General features: G+C 37.4%; 1 protein-coding gene across 1 annotated transcript in view; it reads right to left on the bottom strand.

Moving 5' to 3' along the window:
* Positions 1–7,729: 7,729 nt before the first annotated feature.
* The window catches only part of LOC135467061 (protein O-mannosyl-transferase TMEM260-like), a 33,317-nt gene continuing 14,051 nt past the window's right edge, over positions 7,730–26,995 (bottom strand). Inside the window, exons 10-20 of the mRNA XM_064744822.1 lie at positions 25,840–25,923; positions 24,625–24,742; positions 21,254–21,327; positions 18,482–18,557; positions 17,136–17,266; positions 16,468–16,522; positions 15,330–15,487; positions 14,067–14,246; positions 13,162–13,215; positions 12,788–12,878; positions 7,730–12,174 (exon numbers count right to left, since the gene is read on the bottom strand). Coding sequence (XP_064600892.1) covers positions 11,926–12,174; positions 12,788–12,878; positions 13,162–13,215; positions 14,067–14,246; positions 15,330–15,487; positions 16,468–16,522; positions 17,136–17,266; positions 18,482–18,557; positions 21,254–21,327; positions 24,625–24,742; positions 25,840–25,923 — 1,270 coding nt within the window. The 3' untranslated portion in view covers positions 7,730–11,925. The remainder of the gene's footprint in view (positions 12,175–12,787; positions 12,879–13,161; positions 13,216–14,066; positions 14,247–15,329; positions 15,488–16,467; positions 16,523–17,135; positions 17,267–18,481; positions 18,558–21,253; positions 21,328–24,624; positions 24,743–25,839; positions 25,924–26,995) is intronic.

Here is a 26,995-nt window from a genome sequence, read left to right on the forward strand (position 1 = left end):
TATGATGGCTTAATTTTCTCTTTAATTAAATCGGTTAGCTTCTTCTGTCATTCTCAAAGTCCGTTTAACATTCACGGTACCAGTTAGAGGGAATACACATCTGAAGCCCATTCCACAAAGCTTTATCTAAATTTAGTCAAAATTTAAAAACTATTTACGATGCTTATTTTTTGTTAGCGGTACTGCGGAAGTTAAAATGTGAACATATTTGTCTTAAGATAACATTCATGCGGTGGAAAAAATGTTAACTTCTAAAGCCCTAATATAAGTCTTAAGATCGTATTACAAATTTTGAAACAATGAGATATGGTTTTGTGGAATTGTGTATACATGCTTTTTATTTAGTATATCTGGGGCAAATTTAATGGCTCGTAAACAATGATTTTAAATCTCCCAAAACGTTTACTTCACGCAAGCAAATTATATTAGTTCCAGCACAGGGTTGGGATTAAAATTATATATAGGCCTATTTTTTAATAGACTTGGGTTTGCTAACGCCACACTTTAGATTATATTACGCCTACCAAAAACAACGGCCAAGTTTATATTGCCTATACATCCACACGCATGCATGGGGCAGTGAAATTTGGTCCGGTATATACATGTACACATTCGGATGAGAAACCCTCTGTTTATATTTATGATACACGTTAAATCATTCATTATTTTTAGTGTATTTCTTCATGGAAAACTTACCATTGTCTGGTCTACTCTCAGTCAATCTGGGATATATATATAAATGATTGAATATATATGGCGTTCTGCAACTCAAGTTTATTTATTTATTTTTTTTTTTGTCTACAAAGAAAGTTTGATTTGATATATATATATATATATTTTTCTTTCCTCAACATGTAATCCGGGCTCCGTGACACGTTATAATGTCTGCAGGCCGCCGTCGTGCACGTGAAATATTTTTGAAAACGGCGTAAAACACCAATCAGATAAATAAATAAATATGAAGACCTCCTGTCTTCACACTGTTGGCACATGAGCCTCGTTTTCTGACGCCTCATGCAACCGATATATGCGACTATATAGTATTTTTGCCCATATAACTGTAACGTGTACGGATCTCGCTACATCAAAAAACCAAACCAAACCAAAACAGCTCTTCTTATACAGGACAATATACACTACCATATAGTTCGGGAACTTTAAAGGATATAGACCTATATATATTTACACATGAAGGTTTTTCATCATGTCATCATGGTTATATATGTACACTGTACATCGCCATGATATATCTGGCTTGGCAGGAGAACTTGCTTTTATGCATGGATTACGTGTGAATTAAATGTCAGTTATAAATGTCTGCTATCGGTTTATGGTTCGGGTTTGTTTACATGTATTTATAAGAATTATGAGACGTGTTTGGTATATGTATACCTATAATTAAGAAGAGGACAATGGGCAAGCTATGTATCAAATACACTGTATATCAACCATCACCCCTACGATGAGCATGGCTGAAATACTGCATGGCGTTAAGCTCCCATCATATGTCACCCAAAAACCTAAAGCAACGTTAAAGAAAATGAAGGCGAGGCAACACCGTGTATATTTTAAAACATACATCTACACTCACGTATGGGTATTTCTTGAAAGTTTTTTGGCTGTCCGTTAGAAACGAATATTGCCCGCGCATGACCGATTTATTCAGGGAATATATGTGACAATACATACATACATTCATATACAGATGCATGCCCAATCTGATAGAATCTGTCAAGAATACAAGAGAGCATGTGGTCAATATGATAGAGATCGAATATAACAGATCATGTGTCCAATATGACAGAAAGGATACCACAGATCATGTGGTCAATACAATACAAATGATATAACAGGCCATGTGGTCAATACGACACAAAGGATACAATAGGCCATGTGGCCAATACGATACAAAGGATACAACAGGCCATGTGGCCAATATGATAAAAGGGATAGAACATATCGCGTGACCAATATGACAGAAAGGATACAACAGATCATGTGACCAATATGATAGAAAGAATACAACATATCGCGTGACCAATATGACAGAAAGGATACAACAGATCATGTGACCAATATGATAGAAAGAACACAACAGATCATGTGGCCAATATGATAGAAATGATAATATGCTAGAAAAGACACAACAGGCTATGTGGTTAGTATGATGCAAATGATACAACAGATCATGTGTACAATCTGATACAAAGAAGACAAAAGATCATGTGGCCAATATTACAGAAAGAATACAACAGATCATGTGTTCAATATGATTGAAAGGATACAACAGGCAATGTGGCCAATGTGATAGAAAGAATACAACAGATCATGTGGCCAGTAGAAGAGAAAGAAGACAACGTATCATTTGTCCAATGTGATAGAAAGGATACTACATATCATGTGTCCATTATGATAGAAAGAACACCAAGAGATCCTGTGCAAGATATGATCAATTATACAGAAAGAATATTTACACTAATTGCCCAATTGTATAGAAAGAATACCCGGGACAAAACGGTTGTGGGAATTGTATATAAGTGAGACTTAGCTATCAAAACTATAGTATTCCAATATACCGGTAACTTTAATTAGTTCGACAGCATGTCAATTTCAGATTGATCCATCCGATGAAGGAAACGATATGTGGTGAAGTTTTAATCGTGATTTATACTTACTCAGACGTGTACAAGCTGACTGACGAAGTTTGAAATGCAGATCCAGATTCACGTGCGTGCATCATGCGAAAATGTTTAACATTGTTATGACACGTCGTGAACAGCCTGCATCCGTTGTTTGTCCACAATATATTCCACCAGAATACCAAAGACACATTTTTATAGAAATAATATATATTCTCAGCACCGTTCTATATTTATTTACTCATTTGATTGGTGTTGTACGTCGTCTCAAGAATGTTTCACTTATACCACTTTCACAAGACCAAAATTTAAACCGGATCAAATCTGAGCTTGTTTTTAAGCCTCTTCAGGGATTTGCCCCTTCACACGATCACCTTTAAGCCGGTTTAGTAATTACGACGTTATCCTGACCTCTACATACCAGGGACATTTAATCCAGTTACCATTCACACTGCACAGATAAACCAGCACAAGCTCTGAACCTGGCTTAAAGCCACGTTGCTAGCTGGGGCAAATAAACCGGATTAAATGCCCCCATTTTGCGTTCACACGGACGACGTCAAACTGGCTTAAAGCCACTTTCGCAAGTTAAACCAGCTTAACTTTACCCGTGTAAACAGTGTATTATACGACAACGGCGGCCAGCATTATGATTGGGGGAAACCGGTGTTACAAAGTCTTATTCTCAGGCAGGTCTGACCAAATGTTAAGTTGTGCATGCAAAGTCTGACAGAGGCGAAACAGTCTTGTATTTTGATTGGTTTCTGTCACATAAAACAGTATTTGTGTATACTATAGGCCTGTTGATCGAGTGGTCTAGACGGTTGACATGTATTGGTGGCGAAACCCACAGTGGTCTCGGCCATTTTTCAACTCTAGAATCTGTGCTGTATTAAGGAAATGTAATCCTTATTAACGATTATACTATAGGCCTGCCAGTTAAGGATCAACGACACGCGAGTACAATAAACACAGAGCGTTTTTTTTAATTTTTTTATTTTATCATTATGGTGTTATGTCTCTTATCTGGCCGGCCCTCTGCTTTAAACATACTCAGAGGTGGGAAACATTCGGAAATGATGAACTTAGCGTGGGACCAGCTTAGTATACATCGTTTACCTTGTTGGTAGAACTGTCTATACAGAAGATCCGGACTTTTCATTCCTCAGTTACGTTAAATTTATTTTTTATGCCGTACTTAAGAATATTTCATTTATACGACGGCGGTCAGCATTATTAAGGGAAGAACCAATCGGGCAGAGTTCGGCCGGAGAAAGCTGCGACCATTTTTGCTGCCAGATTTCTCATGTTCGGCCGGAGAGGAAGCCAGCATAGGTTGGACTTGAACTCATCAATTACGTTAAAGTGAAACAAACCGCAAATATGAAGGGAGCATCAGTGACACTTGAAAAATTGATCTGGAAATACATTTTATTTATTTATTTTTTCTAAATTTATTTCGTAAAGGTATTTAATGATACCTTTGAACCCCTCTTGAGGAAAATTACGCAATCTGCCTTCTATATAGCCCAAAATTTGAATGGAATACTCTCTCTCTCTCTGCATATATATATATATATATATATATATATATATATATATATATATATATATATATATATATATATATATATATATATATATATATATATATTCTGAAAGTTAAAAAACTGCTGATTTAAAAAAATATTTCAAAATTTATCGAACGTTCTTACTAGTCAAAATAAAAAAAAAGTTGTCGAAAAATCATCCAGTTGTGCTTTTTAAATACTGTTTTTTGGCCAGTTTTCAAAGTTTTCAAAAAAATTCATTCTCCAAGTGAATAGTTTGCCTTGTAAGTTAAAAATCAGATTTTTCGGAGTGATCATTTAAAGTCAAGTGCTATACACGCATATGTGCGAATTTCAAAGCATTATATGTTGAGAAATAAACGAGTAAAAAAATCATTCCGCCACACAACCCCCTGAATAGAAAGGGAGAAATCGAACAAATGTTCACAAGGGCCTCATGTATGACAAAATTAATTCTTATTAAGAATTTTCCCGCCTCCATGGCAGTCAAAATAGATCAAAACAGATGTGAATAGATCAACCAACCTGCGTAAAATTTAAAGAATTAGATTGTTCCATGAAAGCACAAAACTAGATGCTTTGTCTTCAGAGAGTTCTGAGCAAAACCTGATGGAATGTGTTTATAAACTCTTTAATTCCCCGATGTCACCCCGGTGGGGATATTAAAGGTTTTGTCTTTCTCAAGGCCAATATTGTCTGCATGGGCTGCACAAGAAATGCGTGTACATTTGTCATAGGTGGGTCTGTTCACACCAGGAATCGCACCAGTGAGCTACTCGCCCCACCACCATCAATGGAAACTGAAAAACCAAGACTGCCTGCGCCGCTTCAGACAAGTTATACATTTTGTCAAGTTTAAGGGTATTTACATTTCCAGTATGGTTTTGATCGTAAAGTGAGAGGAAAACATAAGAAAACGGTAAATCAAAATATGAAATAAAAAAAAATAATGACCAAATTTTATCCCTGTGATATTCCATAGTAACCTTAAATATTTTGATTGTATGGGCTTTATGAATCATATTATAATGTATGTCGTCAGCGACGTCACATCACAAGTTAATCCATACACCTGTAAGTCCTAAATATCCACACATATGCAGGTGGATCTGGTTCTGAAAGTAAAAATTTGCATGTTTCAATCCAGAATAAAGCAATGTTTTAAATTTGGACTAATGGCAGAAATGGCTTTGTGGATCGGCCACAGGCCCCGGGATCACGAAGCGATGTTAGACTGAAATCAAAATTTTACTCACAATATTTGATATGTTCCTTTCCATTATTCTAGCCGAAATTTGTGGACAATGACTTTCCCAGAATTTACATTGTCAGGCCACATTTCGACCTTGTTACATCAGAAATAACATTTTTAACATGATTTCAAATTCTGACTTAAGTCTATCGCTTCATGTTTCCGGGGCCAGGGGCTTATACAGTCATGCGGTACACAAATCAACGATATAGTCCTATAGTATAGGTGGTTTCTAGCTGCTTAGGGACATGGGTTTGGCGTCATACAAACTTGCTGAGCCTTCAAAGCGCGGTTACAGGATAAGGCGCGCACATGCCAAACCTTGCCTATTAGGGGTGTCCAATATTCGTGATAGCGTTAAAGCCCAATCAAGCAAGAAAATTAAAACCGGTAATTAAAACTGACTGTTGCCTGCGTCATCAGACACAAAGAAGTACAGACTATTAGACAAGCTGTAGCTGTATAAACCACTGAAGTCCAAAATGACTTATATGTATGGGCCAACATCTCGATCATGGTGTTAGCATCAGCTGCATTAGTCCAGTGCGGCTGTTGAACTGTGTAATGGTAGAAGTCTTAATGGTGTTACAGTGAATGACTGACTGATTTGTTTGGTTTTAACGCCGCCATCAAGAATTTTTAATTTGTGGGACGGCGGGCAGTTTTATGGGTGGAGGAAAAACGGGGGACCAAAATTAACCATCAGCTTTCGACAGACAACGAAAATAGAGAAATAGTTAACTTTTCTTTCTCGAAATTTCAACTTTCACAGCTCGACCAATTTCTTTCTTTCTTAAAATTCTGCCATGCTTCTCAAGAAATTTCGACATTGTTTCTGGAACCCTTAACTTTATTTTCCTGAAATTTCAAATTTCTTTCCCTTTTTCTCAAAATTTTCAAATTTCAGTTCGTCTGTGACGTGATATATACCGCTGCATCACTGCTGTATCCGTCCATTACAATGGCAAATCGTGTGAAATTTGTGCTTGTTTTATTTGTATCTTGGTTGTGCAATCCAGATAATCCTATCTTTACATTATACCCGTGATTGCATATGGTTCCATGTTCTCACCTCTCACCTTCTAGTGTGCGAATGATTTGAAATGAATTTCGAAAGTCGAGAAAAAAAAATCACAGTTTCACTAGAAAAAAAGTATAAATTTTGACATAAGAAATTCCAAATTTGGAGGAACAAAGTTTAATATATTTCCAAAAAGAAAAGAAAAGGCGGTTTTGGGAAATAGAATTAAAGAAAATATCAATTTGTTTTTCTCCCAATATGTTCACAATGACACGAGCATGCTTTTACACAGAACAGAGTGGACGTTGAACATCACAATATCTGAATGGGGTGAACTTCGGGGGAACTTCTTTGAACTTGGAACTAATCTTAATATCTTAATCTTAAGTCTGCGACTTTTTTATGTTATTTTGGTGATAAAATGACGGTTAATTTCTCCATGTAGCAGGCAAGTCTCAATGCTAACATATAGTTTTGCCTCATTGATATGTCACACCAAAAGCCAACAGACATGGCGCCCAAGTCAGTTATAGTCTATCCTGATATTTGGCTAACCAACAGTTGGCTTATTTCCCTGAATGTGAAATGCCAAGTAAGAAAGCACTAAGACAGAAGACAGGATTAATCAGACCTTAATCAGGATTGAACTTGAACAATGTGGCTGCCCACAACTCAGGTGAAATATATATAAATGAGAGTAAAGCTCTACCACTTAACCCAGACAGTGTGATAGTACACACGCCTTGTAAACATGACAGAGTAAAGCTCTGCCACTGGGTCCCACTGTGTGGTTGTGCACACCTTGTGTAAGCATGATTAACAGAAAAGCTCTACCACTGGGCTGCAATAGTGCAGTTGTGCATGCCTCCTGTGAACATGATTGAGAGTAAAGCTCTACCATTGTCACCCCACAATGTGGTTAATGAGGAGGTGTGTACACATATACTGTGTTTTCTCGTGCCACCATGTTTTTCCCATGCTGCCATTGAAGTATCATGCCAAAGACACCTTACCCAGTTCCATTATACTGCCACTGGGCCAACCACTCCTGTTTCCTTGCTCTAACCTCTAGGTGCTGAGTTCCAAGCGAGGAAACAACTAGTACCATTATTTTAGTCCTTGTTATGAGTCAACCTTCGTCTGATTCCAGGTCTCTCAACTTTGAGACGGACACTTTAACTATTAGGCCACCAAAGTGAAAAAAAGCTCTTCATACAAAACATATCAAACTCAAGAGGCAAAAAAATTGCATTACTATATTATATCTTTTATTAATCTGACATAGTAGTAAATATTATTAAACATTATTAAGTACGGAGTTGAACAACCTATAACTAATACACACGTTATGTACAAAATAGTGTAAGTTTAAAATATGACTTCTTGTATAGGTGTAAAAGCTTGTAAACAACATTTTGAGGGCAAAACACTGGGACTTGTCAAAGTTACTCAAGTAGAGAGAGAAAAAAAAACTCCAAAAAACACTGCAGAACAAATATTGCAGGTGTATAACAATAATTATAATAGTAAGGTAAGTACTTTAAACACCATGGTGAAAACACTGCTATGAATATTTGGAAAACATGTGTAAATGGTTATCCAAGTCCCATACAACATAAAGAGAAGATCACATATCAGAACATAAGTAACTTCACTTGATTTTTCACCAGCTAATCCTCCTTCTTTAATATGGATTATTTTTTGCTGGTGAAAAACTACTGGTCATTTACTATTAATGTTTATTGTAAATGCTCAACTTGGTGCCCACATGAAACTGTGAATGATGATGACACCACTATATTTTACTGTATGTTTTGAAATACCTTGCTTTACAATAGTAATGGTAAGCTACAATACTGTTGAAAATGTCCATTGCCCTTATGTAAGGCGTTCCACATAAAACAGGTATACACCAACAGCCTCATACATTACAAGAAAAGACAGTGTTACATATATATATCTGAGACCATCAGAATATCACCGGAACTCTCACTTCCATAATTAAATACAAGAACATTGTTATGCCAAGCTTAAAGTAATGGAATAAGTAAGAAGAAAACTAGAAAACAGTAACATTAACAGCAAAAATGTATCAAAAAATAAATCAATATGAAGACATACATATTCTATATCATTTTATCGCTGGGACTTTGTTCAATGGGAAGAGAAAACCTTACACATATACCTCCTAAGATTATATGTACACCTAACATTACCAGCAACAAATCAATCTACTGCAAATATAATCTTTGTCACTTATTACCACAACAATAATATTTCAACAATACCATAATGAAACCTTCTCTTTTGAAAGTTTGGCTCAGTCTTTCTGCATGATTATTACCTTGTTACAACGTACATGCATGTTTATAATTGGCCTTCACATACCTGTCCCTCAAACAACTGCACTGCCCTAAAACTGGGGATGAAATATTCCTTGGAAAAATGTAGAATGAACTGTAGCAGCTGTATATCAACTCACATCATGCGTCTGTCTGCCTGTCTGACAGTCAAATTTTTGGCATCCAACGTTTTAACATGGTCCATTCACATGTAGTTTTGTGGGATGTTTCAGGTTTAGCGAATATGTGCTAATTTCCTCTTTCTCTACTAAACGCTATTAAATCTAAACAGCCAGAAATGTCGCCTGCTTGACAAACACAAGTAAGAGCATGATTCAGGAAAATTTGAACATACAAGTATACATACATATTTCTATTTATTTATATCTTTTTTTTTTTTGTAACAGTAGGTCTAAAGTATTCTGAATTTCAGGCACCACCTATCTTGTCCATGAAAGCAACCACTGAATTGACATATGCTTGTACCCTGATTCTTCCAAGCTTTGGGACATCTGGTCTGCTCTTTTAGCCAATATATATAACTTCAAGAGGAATATACGGTTGTTCTTCTTTCATATAGTTAGTCCATCTGCTGAAATACATATACACATCCTTACTTTTCTGGAAAAAAAAAAACTGAGAGAAGAGTATTTGCTTTCAACACTACTAATATGTGTCCTAAAAATGAGAAGAAATTTAAGGAAGTGGTACAACTAGTAATGACTTCTTGGATTCTCTTAATTGATTTTTTTTTTTTTCTAACAACTTCATGAGTTGCGAAATAAGAAAGTGTCCATGTTATCTTACCTACCATGAGTTTGACTGTAAACCACCTTCCACATGCACGGACAAGCATGATTATGAAATGCTCTATTGCCTGGTTTGAAAAAGTTCTCATCCTAAAATGGCTGCAATACTGCCAAATGTTGTACATCGTGATAATTCATTCATAAAATGCTATAATTGTACAGTATATGTTTTGAGCCAATGAAACTCTCAGATTCACATACAAACATCTCATAATTTTATGAAACACAGGTTAATTCATCACAAAAAAAGTTAAGGCAAGTGTAAACACATGTATGGTCAATACTACCATAAACAAAAGAAAAAGTATTAGTCATTTCACTACACTAAAATGCAGACATAAAATATCTTAATATCATCAACACATGAGGTGTAATATCTATCTTGCCATTTTAAAAAGACATGTAATATCATTCACTAAACCAACATCAAGATCATGTGACATACTGCATAATAATTTACACCAAACCTACAGTTCAAGTGCTTTTGTGTGATTACTCATTACTGTGAATCTTCAAAGTTTTCAACCACCAAAGCAATTTTTCAGTGAAATATATGTATACAATTACAAGTTTTATGAAAATGACACTAAAAGTGATTTGTTTGGGTCATTAAAGATTCAAGTTTCATAAAACTGTTCAAATTATTTCTCTACACCCATAGTTCTATGCTTCAAAATGCTTCAAAATATTGGTTGCAGAGGCAGCTGAAAACTCTGAAGAAGGTACCATAAATTATATATAATTCTGTGTCATTTTTCATGAACTAACTACCCTGCTATGCAAGAGGAAGGCAAGGAAGCAACTCACTGAGGAAGACAAAAGGCTGACTGTGACCATTATAAGCTGAAATAAACGTATGCTGTGAGGTACTCTTGTTTATGTACCTTGAATACATACGATGTGCACTTTAGCAACTAAGGCCCAAAGGCTAAGATACTTGAAGGAGAATGGGTGGAGCTAAGCAAATAACTTTCTTATACTGGGAAAATCTTGTTATCATACAGTACTATATGTACATGCACTTCACACAAAACCATCATGCCTGGTTGTCTTTGAACAGATCACGGTGCAAACCTGTTTGGCTACAACAGTTGGCATGGCGTGTGGCATGTTAACTGCTTGTGATAGAGACCATGTGAAATCATTTGCTCAAAATTGCCATAGGATAGCTGAAATAGTGCTGATATGACATTAAACCTCAATCATTCATATGTGTAAAAGAGAATGTGCAAATGAAGCAGTAAAAACAGACACAAATGACATCATACATGTGACTTGATCTGTGATATATTATGGGCTAGCGTAAGGGTTAAATCAGCCATGGTTTAAGCTATGAACTCCAAACACATGTGAATCATGGGATAAGATTAACTTTTCAGCAAAATATCTGACAAAGAATGTAAGTCACTTCACCTGATTCCCAATGTAGAAAAAAGACACAGTCAAGAATTTTGTGTTGCTGACAAGGCTACACAAGAGTTAAAATGGATCAGCATAATACATGAATTTATCTTTTTAGAGCAGATGAGGAATAACAGCTTGCATGTACATGGTATTATACAGATATTGATTTGTTTTATTTGATTGGTGTTTCACACCGCATTCAAGAATATTTCACTTATAAGACGATGACCAGCATTATGGTGGGAGGAAACTGGGCTGAGCCCAGGCAAAACCGATGGCCATCCACAGATTGTTGGTAGACCTTCTCACGTATGGCCGGAGAGGAAGCCACCATGAGCTGGACTTGAACTCACAGCAACGGTGTGCTAACCACCTCAGCCACAGAGGCCCCTACAGATACTGAAGTTTACGTGCAAAATTATGTCAGTATATGCAGGGTGGAGCAAAAGTCTGGATGGTCCCGACCCATAGACAATTTACTATATAACAATTTTCAGTTTACAATAAGTGTTCGAACTGACTTCCACCTTCCTCCAAACACTTTCTTACTCCAGAGACACATGATCTATGCACATTTCGAAGCATAGAGTAATTCACTCTTATGGTTTCAATTTCTTGTTTGATGTTATCTTTTAGTACTTGTTATATAGTAAATTGCCTATGGGTCCAGACTTTTGCTCCACCCTGCATATAAACGGCAAAGTAAATCTTCCAGCATCTTGATGGCCAATCTAAACTGAACTTCAAGACCAGAACTGTACTGCGGAGATAACGGACATCATTATACAATGCTGGAGGTTTAATAATCCAAGTTTCTTCAGATTTTCATGTGATCTTCCTATGGTGTGAAAGAATTCCATTTTACAAAAAGAATTTTCATTTCAGCTTTAAGCATACATTTGATTTTTGAAATCATGCAAAGCTGCGATGGTTGGTTTGATATGCTCAACCGATGGGTCCTCTTCATGGGGAGTTTCATCAATGTAAATCTGAAACTGTCTTATTGTTTCATCAACTAGACTCAACCGGTCCAAGTCCGTATTTGGCATGTTTATCAACATTCTGCAGACCAAAGCAAAATTTTTATGCCAAAAGACTGGATACTCAGCATTATTCTCCATGGCACGCAAGTACAGCTGAAAAGGGAAAAAACACTACTCATGTGAAATCTGAAAATCATTTGCACAAGGTTATCATAAACTGGTTATTTCACAATGAATTCAGGGTTTGAAACGTTCTATCTACGATCTCAGAGACACTGATTTCTTTCAAATATTTGCTTTCATGGAATGGATGTAAGGAAGTAGCCTTGTACTATGACAGTAAGGTTTTAAGGGGGGAGGAAAAATGTATGCCCAAGGTAATCCACCAACTTTTGGCAAATTAACAAACACTTGCACATGTGATGTACAGGCCTGCACATCATACATGTACTTATGAAATACAAGTAGTTTTTAACAAATGGTAGACTGTGGAAAGGCAACACGAGTGTTGTTGACTGCTCACAATGTTGAATGCCCCAATGAAGAGCAAAAGGTGCAGAATCTGCAAATTCCCTGTCCAAGGCTGGGATTGAACCCACTGTCACCAATGCCCCAATGATGAGCGAAAGGTGCAGAATCTACAAATTCCCTGTCCAAGGCTGGGATTGAACCCACTGTCACCAATGCCCCAATGAAGAGCGAAAGCTGCAGAATCTGCAAATTCCCTGTCCAAGGCTGGGATTGAACCCACACCAGAACTACCTACCTTATATGCCTGAAGGAAGAATGGAACCCCCATGTCCTCCTGGTCTAAGAAATGCTGTCCCATGTCGTAAAGAAACGCTGCTGTTCTAATCCTGTTGTCATAAATGGATAAAACAAATTATTACTAATCACAAGAAAGTACTTAAGATGCAAACATTGTGGACAGTTTGTCATCACCTGTCCACAGCCATCCAGAAAATGACAATATAACAGGGTTGAAAAAAGAACTGTACGAATTTTTACAATAGTTTGAAAAATGTATCTAATTTTGCTCAAATAAAAGCTATACAAGTATCTTAATTTTGCCAAGCAGATTAATTTCTCGCAAACTCTGAGGTGGGATAGTATCCATTGCCAGTTGGTAGTTCTACTCACTTCGCATTCCACATTTCTTCGTTTGCCACATGATCCCATGATGTTATATCAAATCTGTAAGTAGAGCATTGTAACCAAAAATGTGTCACTTGTCGGAAGATTCTCAGACATGTTTCAGACACATCATGTCTTAATTCATTTTCATTCATTATGTATTCATTGGTATTTAGTATCAAGAATTTTCAAGAATTGTTCACCTGTACAAAGGCAGTTATGTTTATTAATGGATGGAGGAAATCTGAATACTCAGAGCAAACAGGAAATAGATTTTAATAGCCTTTTTTTGGGGGGGGGGGGGTGAGGTGAGGGTTAATTTCATGTCAAGAATACCTCACTTACAGACGTATTATGACAGGAGTTTTCTGTGTGGAGGAAACTGGAGTTCCTGGGGTAAACCACTCAGACATCACTCCACCTCGTTAGGTAAATGAAACTGACGACCCCTTTACCAGAGGAGTCCAGCTGGACTTGACTGGTCAAGACAGCACACATAGTGGTCTAACCAGTCCAGACTACTCAGTCATCTGGGTTTTGTTTGAAACACTGAGAACCGACAGTGAACTTAAATAAATGCGGGCCCATCTGGAATGGCAGGCTAGCTGACGAGATTGTTCTTCAAAACAATTCTGCCAACCAGAACAATTCAGTAAATCAGGAATCATTCAGTGGACCAAATCCATTCTGCCAAACAAAACCATTCCCTCCACATAAATCATTCAGACAACTAAAATTAATCAGTGAGACAAGATCATCCTGTCAACCAAAACCAATCACTCGAATAAGATCATTTTGTCAACCAAAACCAATCAGACGAACAAAACAATCCTGTCAAACTGAACCATTCAGTCCACCAATTGAAACTATTCAGTCAAACACATGAACAAAAAAGTCATGAAGATATCTACCCTTGATATGGATGTGCCCAGTGCATACCGAAGTGCCCGGTCATCTTGGCCCACAGCTCTGGTTCAAATTCTGTACCCTTTTTAACAAATTTGGAACAGGTGCCAAAGGGCCATAACTCATACTTGCTCTGCCAGGAGGGTTCATGCTCCTGAACACCAACACATCCAAATATGGGGTATCTGAAAACGAAAAAAGAAAATGTGCTATAACTTTGCATATATTTCTTCATTCATTCGAATAAAAATTTGAATGGCGTTACACACGGCACTCAAGAATACTTCAATAGGGGAGTTTCGAGATCAAACCCTTCTATCGCTGAATGTTAAAATAGTCCTATTGTATCATGTGATATGTCACAAATGTTATGCAACTATTTTGAGATCACATTCACTATAACACGGGCATCTGAAACAAGTTTCCAAAACAGTTATTTAGAGTATGCAAACGCTGGAGAAAATTGAGGAGCTGAATGTTTGTGAACTTGAGAAGTTTCTGAAAGGAAAGAGGTGTTATTTGTGCCTCGGAAACATGTTGGGACAAGTGACTGGTAATTTAATATCTACAAACGTTACCTATCATTTTTCACAAGTTATACAATACAGGCGGGCTGTCTTTACCTTCAACAACAAAAAAGTCTGAACTCTAAACTCAATTATTATATTATCAGGGGCCAGATATGGGTGGAGTGTACCACTGCATTCAGCCAGGCAACTGACAAATCTGCTGAGGGAACTGGATTCTAACATGTATTGTTGAAACTCTTCAGCCATGAAATAGTGATCTGAAGTGAAACCACTCGTGGGGAAACCATTAGTGAGGAATGTTAAGTTAAGTCAACAAGCAAGAAGCTAATTCAGATAATTTACACTGAATATGCAAAACTTATGCATCGATCAATCTTGTTTTTAAACCTGATCTGAGAGTACACGAGGTGAATGCATGGGTACAAAATATTTCCTTAAAATTGGACAAACATATATACATGGGACAGTTACTGTATAGAAATTGACTATGGTAGAAAATGAGAGTTGAAGAATTCATTAAATATGCAACTTACATGTATGCTTTTCAAACCTGAGTTGAGGTCCCACAAAGTGAAACCACCAAACAAAACTGTATCAAAAGTCCACAACATTCTGATGAATTAAAAGTAAATAGTGCAGCTAAAGAGACTTTAGTTTTTCACTAAAGACTGGGATAACAGAAAAAAAAACTTTCACCATCTTACATGAGCTTTAATGTGCCTAGAGGTCAGTGTTTACCTATCATAGTTGGCATCCAGGAATGACCTGAACGTGAAGGACAAGCCCCCTGTGGGATCGTGAACCATGCCATCCTGCGTGTACAGCACCTCTCCTGGGAACTTCAACTTGTGCTGAGACCTGCTCAACATGGGAACTGCCCAGGGATAGGTTAACACCTGAAGTGTCAAGGAATTACACTTCACTGATCCAATGCAATATCAAGAGTTGAAATTAACTACAAAGTATAGATTTAGCAAGAATTTGCAATTAGACCATCTCAATTCCAATTTTCTTCAATTTTCTCTATTTCTCCGGTGTTAATTTTGTCAGAATAGCGAGTCTCAAAGACACTGAGACACATGTTCGGCTAATCCTGTGCTAACTGCTGTCATTTGAGATCTATTATGCTGATCCTCCTCAATTAGTTCTTCAGTTAAACAAAGGAAAACATGATCAGACTGTTCTATTGCTCATTCTCCTCTGAATGTGCAGCATTTACTCTAATTCCTCAACCTTTTCGCATACAAAAGGGCAACTTTCAGTGCAACATATGCACATTTTTGATTGAAAATGGGGACAAAACAACATTGGTTTAATTAGCCACTTTCAGGGCATCACAAAAAGTATATTTTATGAGTCTACAGCGAATATTGCCTTCGTAATATGCCTGAGTAAACATCTTGCAAACATGCGAAATGGTTGACAAATTACAGCAGTAGAAGTCATATTTTTAGATGATTGTTTATTTATGAATGTAGGTAGCTGCATATAACTAACTAAATTATTGTTGATAAATAACAGGACAGGTGAAAGGGTGTTTATTTAACCCCAATGGCAATACCAAAATTCCATTCAAAACAATGACCAATACGATCTTGATAAGTACATCACATTGTTCTACAAGTATAGTTTTTGTAACTTTTGCAAAGATGTACCATTTATATGTCTCAAAACGATTTGAAGAGAATTTTTTCATGCGATGTTGTCGTTGGGAGCTTACAATTCTGTGCAAGCAGCATAACAAATCTTTCCTATCAACTGTAAACTCAGATGCCTTACTACCAGGATGGAAAAAGTGCTGTTTGGTCATCCTTGATGGTTCCATGGAATGGCAGAAAAATGCAAAAACTTCATGCTAGGAGCATCCAGGTCTTACCTCTTGGTCGAACACCTGGAGATCAGGCCTGTAGTTTTCACACAGGGAGAGATACCTGGAAAGAAACACCAAAAGAAGTGCCATGGTTAGCGTTATCAATTACCTATATTACCCACTTCTCTGTCTTGATCATCAATGTACGTCATTGACTGAATATACACCAAATCAAAAAAAAAATCAAACATTTTTTTTTATGCTTGAGGTTTAATTGCACCACCAACACTATTTTGCTCATATCACCATGTGAACATATTGTAACATCATTATATCTTTATTGTTGTGCCACAATCACGCACTGGGAAATGGACAGTGGATGTCAATAAAATGGCGTCAATGACCAACTCCGGAATAAATGAAGAGTCCCCATTAACACAGGTTTAGTTTTCATGTTAAAATTTGTCAGCTGAAGTTGGTCTTCAGTTTCACACACCACATTTATGGATATTAAATCATATGCTTCCTGAAAAATGCTTGTACAACAATACAGTGATCTTTCCCACACTTCCATATATTTATCATAAATCTAAAACGGCCCATCAAAGAAGCATATGATGAACAGAGAGATGCATATGTAGGCAGACAGTAACACCAATGAATCACATAAGAAATGGTCACTGTATCTACTTGCTTTAAACAAACTGATACCTACAAGGCACAGGAAGGCTTACCTGATGACGTTTGAGGAGAGGTCCCCTTTGGTCAAGACAATAGCATGAGGGGGCATACTGTCCATGACTGTCTTACCAAACTCATACACAACCTGGTTACCACTCTGGTCACACAATGACCAGTTTCTGTTCTGGAAAAGTGAAGTTTTCAATAACATTAGCCTGTTTTTGATTTGAACGTTAGGCATAGCAAAATAGACTGAATAAACATTGTTTTAGGAATTTTGTGCAGATCACAAGGATTTTTTTCATTGTATTTCCAACCTGACTTAAAACTTAAATGATTAGTTCATCAAAAAAAAACAAAAAAAACCCTAAAACCACGCACACAGCAGATACATGTGCTGTAGTACATAGAGGTATATGTACATGTAACTTGAATAAAGTAATAAAGATACTGTACATAACAGGGACAGAAGCTGAAAATAAGATACACCACTGAACACAGTATCTAAATAAACCTTCACATGTTCTTTTTTATGGAGGGTGGGTGTGAGGAGTGGGGGGGAATCAAAATTAAATGCTGATGTGTTTAAATGTATGATTTCTAAGGTGGGCTTTATGGACCATATTTATATTGGTGGGAGTAGATGAAATCACACAGATTTTTCTACCTTAACGTTATGACACTGACAAAGAAAGATTTGCGCCAATTTTAGTCACAAGAGCACAAACACACATGTATGAAAGAAGCAAAGTTGAAACATTTTCTGAAGGAAACTGAACTTGTCAGAGACTAAGAAAACATGTCACAAAAGGTCGCAGGATAATATACTGTTAATGAGTTCCAGTGCATGTACCTCTAATTCCTCAACCTTTTCGCGTATGAAAAAAAGAGCTATTTAAGCATATTTATACTGTGATTTTGGAGACAAAACTACATTGGTTTGGATTGGCCAATTTCAGGGTTTCACAAAAAGTATAGGGGCCTCCGTGGCTCGGCCGGTTAGTGCGCTAGCGCAGCGTAATGATCCAGGAGCCTCTCACCAATGCAGTCGCTGTGAGTTCAGCTCATGCTGGCTTCCTCTCCGGCCGTAAGTGGGAAGGTCTGCCAGCAACCTGCGGATGGTCGTGGGTTTCCCCCGGGCTGTGCCCGGTTTCGACCCACCATAATGCTGGCCGCCGTCGTATAAGTGAAATATTCTTGAGTACGGCGTAAAACACCAATCAAATAAATAAATAAACAAAAAGTATAATTTTATCAGTCTACAAAGAATAATGCCTTCAGAATATGCTTGAAAAAACACCTTGTAAACATGCGAAAAGGTAAAGAATTACAGTAGCTGAGAAAAATTGCTCAAGAATGGAGTTTTGTTTGTGTCTTGCTTCCATAATAGAGGACTCACCACTTGATATAAAAGCAGCAGACAAGGCAAGATGGCTTGGACAAAACCGGCTTGGTGGAAGCGGTCAGAAAGAAAGCTGAGGAGAAAAAGTCAAGTTTACAATGAAGGGAATCACACAACGTTTGCACCAAAAGCACAGAAACATATGGAGATAAGTGTGGATAAATGTGTGACTTGTATAAAATCTTAACTCAGTTCAAATGATGCACATCTGACTTCTGATAAAAACTCTATGTGTTATTATCTGAATGCAGGCAATGCAGCCTGGAAGTATAAGACATCCAGAGCATGGCTGCAATGGCTACGCTGTTTTGGCCGAGTCAAAGGTCACAATGGCCAAGGAGCCAGTTGGTGCAATGGAGATGCAGCATGGGTATAGCACAACATAACAAATGATAGCAGAGGACAAACCCCTTTAACACATCGCAGTGTTAAGCATATTTCAAAACCAAATCATATTGATTTGGCTAAACAACAAAATAATGAGAATAGCTACAAATATTGCAAAAACAATGTTAACGGGCAAATTCTGAACAGATTCCCGATTAATTTAAGAACTTCTTGGAAAATTTACCTGAAGCATTTCCTAATCCAGATTTTCCACAGTAAAGTCAAACCTTAGCAAATTAAAATGTGTTATCAGTGAAAAAGTACCAGAAGATTATACTTTCTCTATTCCTAATGACACCGAAAAGAATGTTTTTGAACAATTATCTGCATTAGATGAGTCAAAAGCCTGTGGCCTTGAATGTATAAGTGCTACATTTTAAAATTATTCTGCACCAGTCATCACAACATTCTGCACCAGTCACCACAATATTCTGCACCAGTCACCACAATATTCTGCACCAGTCACCACAATATACTGCACCAATTATCACAAAACCATTGACTTCAATAATAAACAACTGCATAACAACAAGTATCTATCCCAATACTTGGAAAACAAAGATCATACCTCTCCAAAACGGAAGAAATAAGCCATACATCAAACATTATCAGCCCATATCAATACTTCCAACAATATCAAAACAACTGAAGGGCATGTACATAACTGTCTCTATGACCACTAGGAAACATTAAAGATATTAGACAAGAATCCCTCTGGGTTTCTTAAGTCACATTCCTGTGAAAATGCTTCATTCAAAATTGCTGAATGCTGGCATAAATCAATTGATAATGGAAATATAGTTGGACATGTTATGCTTGATTTTAAAAATGCCTTTGATGTGGTAAACCACTCAATCCTACTAGATAAGTTAAAATTGTATAAGTTCCACAACACAGCCTTGAGATTCTTTAAGTCTTATTTCCAGAACAGAAAATGTGTAGTCAATGTAGCAGGAAAGGCTTCAGGGGAGATGACAATAGAAACGGGTGTTCCACAAGGCTCTATACTGGGACCACTAATTTTCATCATGTATATAAATGACCTTCTACAATATATTAATACATGTATTTCTCATATTGACAACTTTGCTGATGACACAACTATTCATTGTAGTGCAAACACTGTCACGAAAATTGAGACAATTTTGAACGAAAGCCTAAAAGCTGTCACAGTGTGATGTTATGAAAATGAAATGTATTTAAATCCAGATAAAACAAAATTTAAGTTAATAAGTTCTCCACAGCATCTCAGGAAAGTAAAAAACAATGCCTTAACCATAAAAATTGAAGACTCTTTAACTGAACGAGTAATTGATTAATATCATATTGATTTCATTTGCAAAAAAATCGAAAAGTTTCGAAAGTTCTTGGAATTTAAGGCAGAATAAGATTCTTCTGGATTTGAAGACACGAAAAACATTTTTTTTTTTGACACATTGCTCTATTTTGCCACAGAGGGGCCTCCGTGGCTCAGTCGGTTAGCGCGCTAGTGCAGCGTAATGACCCAGAAGCCTCTCACCAATGCAGTCGCTGTGAGTTCAAGTCCAGCTCATGCTGGCTTCCTCTCCGGCCGTATGTGGGAAGGTCTGCCAGCAACCTGCGGATGGTCGTGGGTTTCCCCTGGGCTGTGCCCGGTTTCGACCCACCATAATGCTGGCCGCCGTCGTATAAGTGAAATATTCTTGAGTACGGCGTAAAACACCAATCAGGTATATGATTTGTCTTACTTTTAAATCATTGCATGATGAGTCACCACCATATCTAAAAGAACTGCTTGTTAAAAACACAGCCGTACACAATAAGTTTCTTAGATGAACTGTTAACAACCTTCATATCGAGAAGCATAAATTCTAACTATTTTGAAAACAGTCTTACAGTAGTGTGCTATCATGCATGGAATAGTTTAGAATGTTTAATCAAAACAGCACCATCACTTTCCGCTTTTAAGTGAAGATATTTGAAAAAGTATTTCAACCAGTAAATAATGCACTACTGACTGTACTGTTTTCATGTTTTTAAAAAATGGAATTGTATATACTGTTTGTACTTGTAACAGATAACCTATAGTGGATTTCTGTCTCTAATGTACTTGCTATTTCCTATATTTCTTTTGAGCCTGAGACATAAAACAGATATGTCCTAAAAAGTAGTTATTCATGATTCACCAACTACTATAGCATCTCAAGGCTGGCGTTTAGGCCATTTTACAAAATCACCTCTAATTTATATAAAACTTTCCCAATAACTTTGTTGAACATGTTCAGCTTCGAAAAACTGTTGTGTCTGCATTTGTCGTTAGCCCACAGAGAGCAACTAAAACCAGTGAAGGAACTGAACCTCCCTGTTGCCTTCAGTTGCATAAAAAGGTGATTTAATTTTTACCTGAATATGTGGTTGAATGCTACACCTGCCAAAACCACAATCATCAAGTCACTTTGAAGCCAGAATCTCTCCACCTAGCCAAAAGAAAATAAATAACATAAGAACTATTAATCAAATAACAAGTCTGTTGAAGTGAGTATCTTTTATATCTCAATATTTTGTATGAACACTGATACATATGTAGTTGCAATTTACAAGCAAGATCTATACTAAACAAAATTCCTAATAAACTGAATGATTAATAAATGGACAGTGTAGTAAGCAAAGTCAGCTCAATAACTGTTGTATGTCCCAGACAAAACAAGACAGAATAAGGCCTGCTTCAAAAGTAAAATGAGGCAAAGCTTAACAGAAATGAGACATGGCTTAAAGGAAACATGGCGTAGCTCAAAACAATTAAAGGTTAGCTTCGAGGAAAAAAGGCATGGCCCAATTGAAACAAGGCATGATTCAGGGGAAATGAGGCATGACCCAGAAGAAACAAGGCTCAGGGGGAAACAAAACATAGCCAAGCAGTAACAAGGCATGACTGGGCCTTTTTTCTGACATGGAATAAGCTCTGAGTTATGCAAACTGAATTTCATTCTGTGCCGGATTGCATTGGCAAATCACGTGGAAAAAATGAGCCATATTTGTCCGTACTCACTCGCCGACGCATTACTGTCCACTATAGTGCTAACCTGAAGTATACTGTAAAGGTTGATAACAATGTTGTTCTGAAAGGTTATTATGGAGTGAAGTAGAAGTAGGAAGCATAATCTCTTAAAATGAAAACCAATTGACACTTTGACAAAGAGTGGATATGCTGGGTGCACACCCACAGACGTAAAAACAAGAGCTTCACGAGCCAAATGTCGCTATGACAGAAATATCTTGGAATTACCTTATATACCGTAATGACCTGAAATATCTGGCCGACATGTCAGCCCTTGTGGCTAACTAAGAACTTGTTAGTTGCACCACCTGAGCCCGTGACGTGACTGGTTTAACAGAAGCTTCAGAGCTCACAGTGAAAACAAGTCTAGTTGAGCTGTTACAAAAGCAGGGTATTAATTTGTGGAAGTGATAGGGAGGCTAGAAGATTTCCCAACAAGTCACACTTTTATTTTTATCCATGAATTAAAAGGAAGAAAGTATCAAGCCACAGTTGTTACAAACCTGTAAATTCCAAAACTGTCTCAAAGCATAATCCCGTTGGACAGGAATGCTAACCACTGCTCCTCCGGTTGTCTTACGTTTACCAGCTACACTATGTCGGCAAATGCACGACAACATGAGGAATGGTGTTGTAAGTTCACAGCCCCATAAATAAATGTAACAAATCGGCATACAAATGTATTTCAGCCATGAAGATTTGACTGATAAGTATCTTTGGTCAAACTCCTGTAAAATACAGGGGAAAATTTTCCAAGCTGCAGCAGGTGTTGTTTTGTTACAATCGAAACTGCCCTCCCATTTCAGAAGAGTTCTATTTTTATGCCATTTCAGGCTAGTAACCATCAGTTATACATAGTAGACATACTCCTGATAAGGTTTCCGAAACTATCACGTGTTCAAACCACTTTCTCGCATTGTTGTGTCAGCTGATTGACATGCCTGTACATCAGTAAAATCCAATGTAAATGGCTTGTATCTTGGCAAAACTGTACGGATATATTTTCCTCTGAAGGAACTCATTGCTGAATTGCGTATTTCTGTTTACAAAATCATGTATCAGATTGACAGAAAATCAGATTACCGCATGCTAAAGCAGGTGTGAAGGTGTTGCCTTTATATCACCTTTGACAACTTCTTGGTAATTTACAACTACTTATGTCAAGGATCTTCTGTGTGTTGAATGTGTTTGGTTTTAACTTTTAACACAAAGGGCTTTGCAGTTAAAATGCATATATGACACCCTACTCTGTTCCTGTAAAGGTAGACTATAACAATCTTTAGACAGTGTTAAATCCCATTTTCATAGCATGGGGATCATAAATATGCATCAGTTAAACATTGTATTCGCATGTTTGGAAACTGATGCCTTATTGCAACAATTTTTTAACACCGTATTAGTGCAAGGCTATCCTTCTCATATTTTCTGAGAACTCAGTCACATGTGCCTAAATGTCATTACAAGAAACCGACAGCCCACAGAATTTAACACTGGCCAATTAGATGAAATTACTTTCATTGACACGCCCCTTGGAATAATGACTTGGCATGTTTGTGAGATCTCCCGCCAAATTTAGAACAGAAGACTGGAGTTCGTAATTTTACACACCATCACGTGCCTAGTGAAATCTCTACATTACCTTGTGACTTTGTGTTCGATCTCGTTATTAAACCTTGTTACTTTACCATTTCAGTAAAGCCAGCATAAAGTCATGAAAAATACTAGGTCTGGCAAGTAGACGGTAAGAACAGCGTATCCTGCAGATTATGACTGCAGCTGAATGAACCTATCGAAAATAATGCGAAAGTCAGAGTGGCAAGTTTGCAACACCACCACCACCAAGGACAGCAGAAAATAGTTTAACCCATCAAGTTTTCCTGAAATAATTTTCCAATTAAGGCGGGTTCTCTGCATACTGTTCACATCACTAGGCTAGATACCTATGTTCTCCAGGTTAGTTAATGTCCAGCTGAGCAGTGCCCAGCAGTATTTAAATACTATGGCAGCACAGATAAATTCACCCCAGGAGAGAATCACGTATATCCACTGATGACTGGCGGTGGTGAATTATATGGGTGGTTGATGATTCACTGTCATTATGGTATGCCATGGAATGAGATAAAAATTGTGTACCTTACCTAATATAAGTCTACAGCTAACTTTCTTAGCTATGTATGTGGACGAGACACAAGGAAACAGCACACCTATGAATAGAGTCATTTGTGCCAACTATTACTTCTATTTCCTTGAATGGCATAACAACTTTTAATGAGGCTATTTCTATGAGCCTGGAGTCATTGGTGTAAACTGTTTACTTTAACAGTTTGCACAAACCGCACGCTGACAACTTTTATTGTGAACAAACCATATGCGAACATTGTTATTATGTGGACAAAAATTCATGCGAGTCGTCTATGATTTAAACAAGGCATGGTCTGGTGGAAACAAGGCATGGTCTGGTGGAAACAAGGCATGGTCTGGTGGAAACAAGGCATGGTCTGGTGGAAACAAGGCATGGTCTGGTGGAAACAAGGCATGGTCTGGTGGAAACAAGGCATGGTCTGGTGGAAACAAGGCATGGCCCAGAGAACACAAGATGTAGCCTAGAGGAAACAAGGCATGGCCCAGTTGAAACATCAAATGGCTCAGAGGAAACAATGATGGCCCAGAGCTCTTTGTGGGGCGAATGAACAGTTTTACAAATACATATACTTACAACGCCCAATAAGAGAGGGTTTGAGGTATCTAGATTGGCTCTCCAAGCAAAGAGTCCAGTGTAGAGAAGGAGCATTACAACCATCACACAGAGGCTAGACCCATGACCTCTGCGGTACCTGGTGGACAAAGACAGTATCACTGGGTTATGAAGTAGTGACTGAGGGTTGAGAACAGGTTACCAAAAAATGAAAAAAAAAAAAGGCCGTCCTGTCAATTTCAGCTGAAGATCAACGTGGATGCTGGTGCAGCCTTTATGAATTTGGCCAATCACTAGTGCTGAAAGTGTCACATGATAATTGGTTGTCACATCAGTGTGGTTTCTTATAGTTGACAGAAAGATATTGATGCATATAAACTGGATTTTGCAGTTAGTTTAAGAGTTAAACTGATGCATTTTGAACAACACATTTATGAGCAGGGAACAGAGAACTGCTGCCCATGTCACAATGCATGCATGTTTTGTGGGATACTGCGTTAATTTGTCAGGGTGAGCAGGCAAGAAAACTGCCTTGGAGAGAGTCATTGCTTGAAGAAAAATATTGTGACTTTGCATTATTTTTCTTTAGCAAAGTCAGATTTATTATGAAAATATCTCCTCAAAATCTGAATGAAAGGGTCGGTTATCAATCAGAAGGTCCTGCTATGTTTTGTGAATTCCCTAAAGTTGGTACAGCCAGCTAGGCCAAATGCTAACAGCCATGCACCGCTAAAACATGACTTGTGTCCACGAACATCGGCCAGATCGAGCGCCAATCTAAAAGAAATGTCCGCCCTTTGAACACTAAACAGAGTTGATACCCTTTGGTTGGGTATCAGGCGTTTTTGTTTGTATTTTTTCAATGTCACATTGTTTAATACTGATGGTACAGGAGAGCTCCGGGAGAGGTTTTGTGACGTCACTCTAGACAGCTATAACATCGCAAAATGGCGTCACCAAATGAGTGGCTAGGTACTGACATCTGTTTGCTATTTATTTTGTTGAGTGGTGTAGAATTTTTTAAATATTTTTTCGAACATTTCTGGAATACTACTTTATTAATTAATTCAGCTTTAGTGGCTGATTTTATGTTCACTTTAAGAGCTTCTTTAACTGTAGGGTCAAACAATATGAAAAAAACATACAACATTTCATTACTGAAATATGTTTAAGCCCTTAATATCCCAATCCTACAACTCTGATACAACAAAGGTACACGTAAAAGCTCTAACTTACCGCTTCCAGGCAACAAACAATCCGTACACTGCTAACACAGGGCACACAAAAGTTAACTCTGAAAACACATGCTGAATGTTGATCCTGCAAAATAGGATATATTATATCATAGCAAAGTGAAGACAAAAAGAACTGATTGTACTCTGTAAGTGTACTGGCATACAGATGATGTTAACCTACAAAGCTGTTGTTATGTATACATGAATTTAATGGACCTTTTGCTGCACCACAGCTGGGCCTCACTGGCCAAGAACTTGATTTGATGCAATCTGACTGCTGTTCAATACCACTATTCAAAAACTGTTCACTTGTACAATGGTGGTCATATTTATGGGTGTAATAAAACAATGTGCCCGGGGGAAAACCACCCACCTTTGGCAAGTTTGTGATAATCCTTCTCACATGTGGCAGATATGCACACCACACTAGTGGAAGACAAGTGGTACCCAATAAATGACAACATGGGTGTCATCAACAGGAACCTGTGGTTACAGCATAACATGGAAGTCTTCACATCATTTTTGGGCATCATAACACTTCTGTGGGTGACAATGTCAAATTTTTCACTCAAGAGCCTCCATGACAATCTCATATACTGTCATTCTTCAACTTTTTTTGCTCATTTTGTGTGATGCTGAGAGTTCCCTTGGTCTTACAAGGGATGGTGTTTGGAAGTAAAGATGATGTCCTACTGGAAAAATGTAAAATTCTGAATCAAAAGTAATATTTTATTACTTTTACCGTAGCTGTTTCAAGCTGTTCACATGTTTGTAAGGTGTTTATTCAGGTGTATTCTGAAGGTATTATTCTGTGTTGATTGTTAAAATTATACATTTTGTGAAGGCCTGAAACTGGCCAATCCAACCAATGTCTCCAAAATCAAATTAAAAGTGTGCATAAATTACACTGAAAGTCGATCTCTCATATGTGAAAGGGTTGAGGAATTAGGGTAAAGTCAGATCTAGTTGAAAAGTTGAAGAAGCAGAGTAGTACGTGACCTGTACACCCGTACAGACTTCCCACTCACTACATCTAAAGATCAAAGGTGCCTCCTTTCACTGGAAAGGTAAACCCTTGGTATGGATACCCATCAAAGTCATTGTTTCAAAAGATAAATAATATCACTTTAAAGGAGAAGAAAACTTAAAAAAAAATG

This window comes from Liolophura sinensis, chromosome 6, assembly GCF_032854445.1.
Source record: "Liolophura sinensis isolate JHLJ2023 chromosome 6, CUHK_Ljap_v2, whole genome shotgun sequence".
Classification (NCBI taxonomy): Eukaryota; Metazoa; Mollusca; class Polyplacophora; order Chitonida; family Chitonidae; genus Liolophura; species Liolophura sinensis.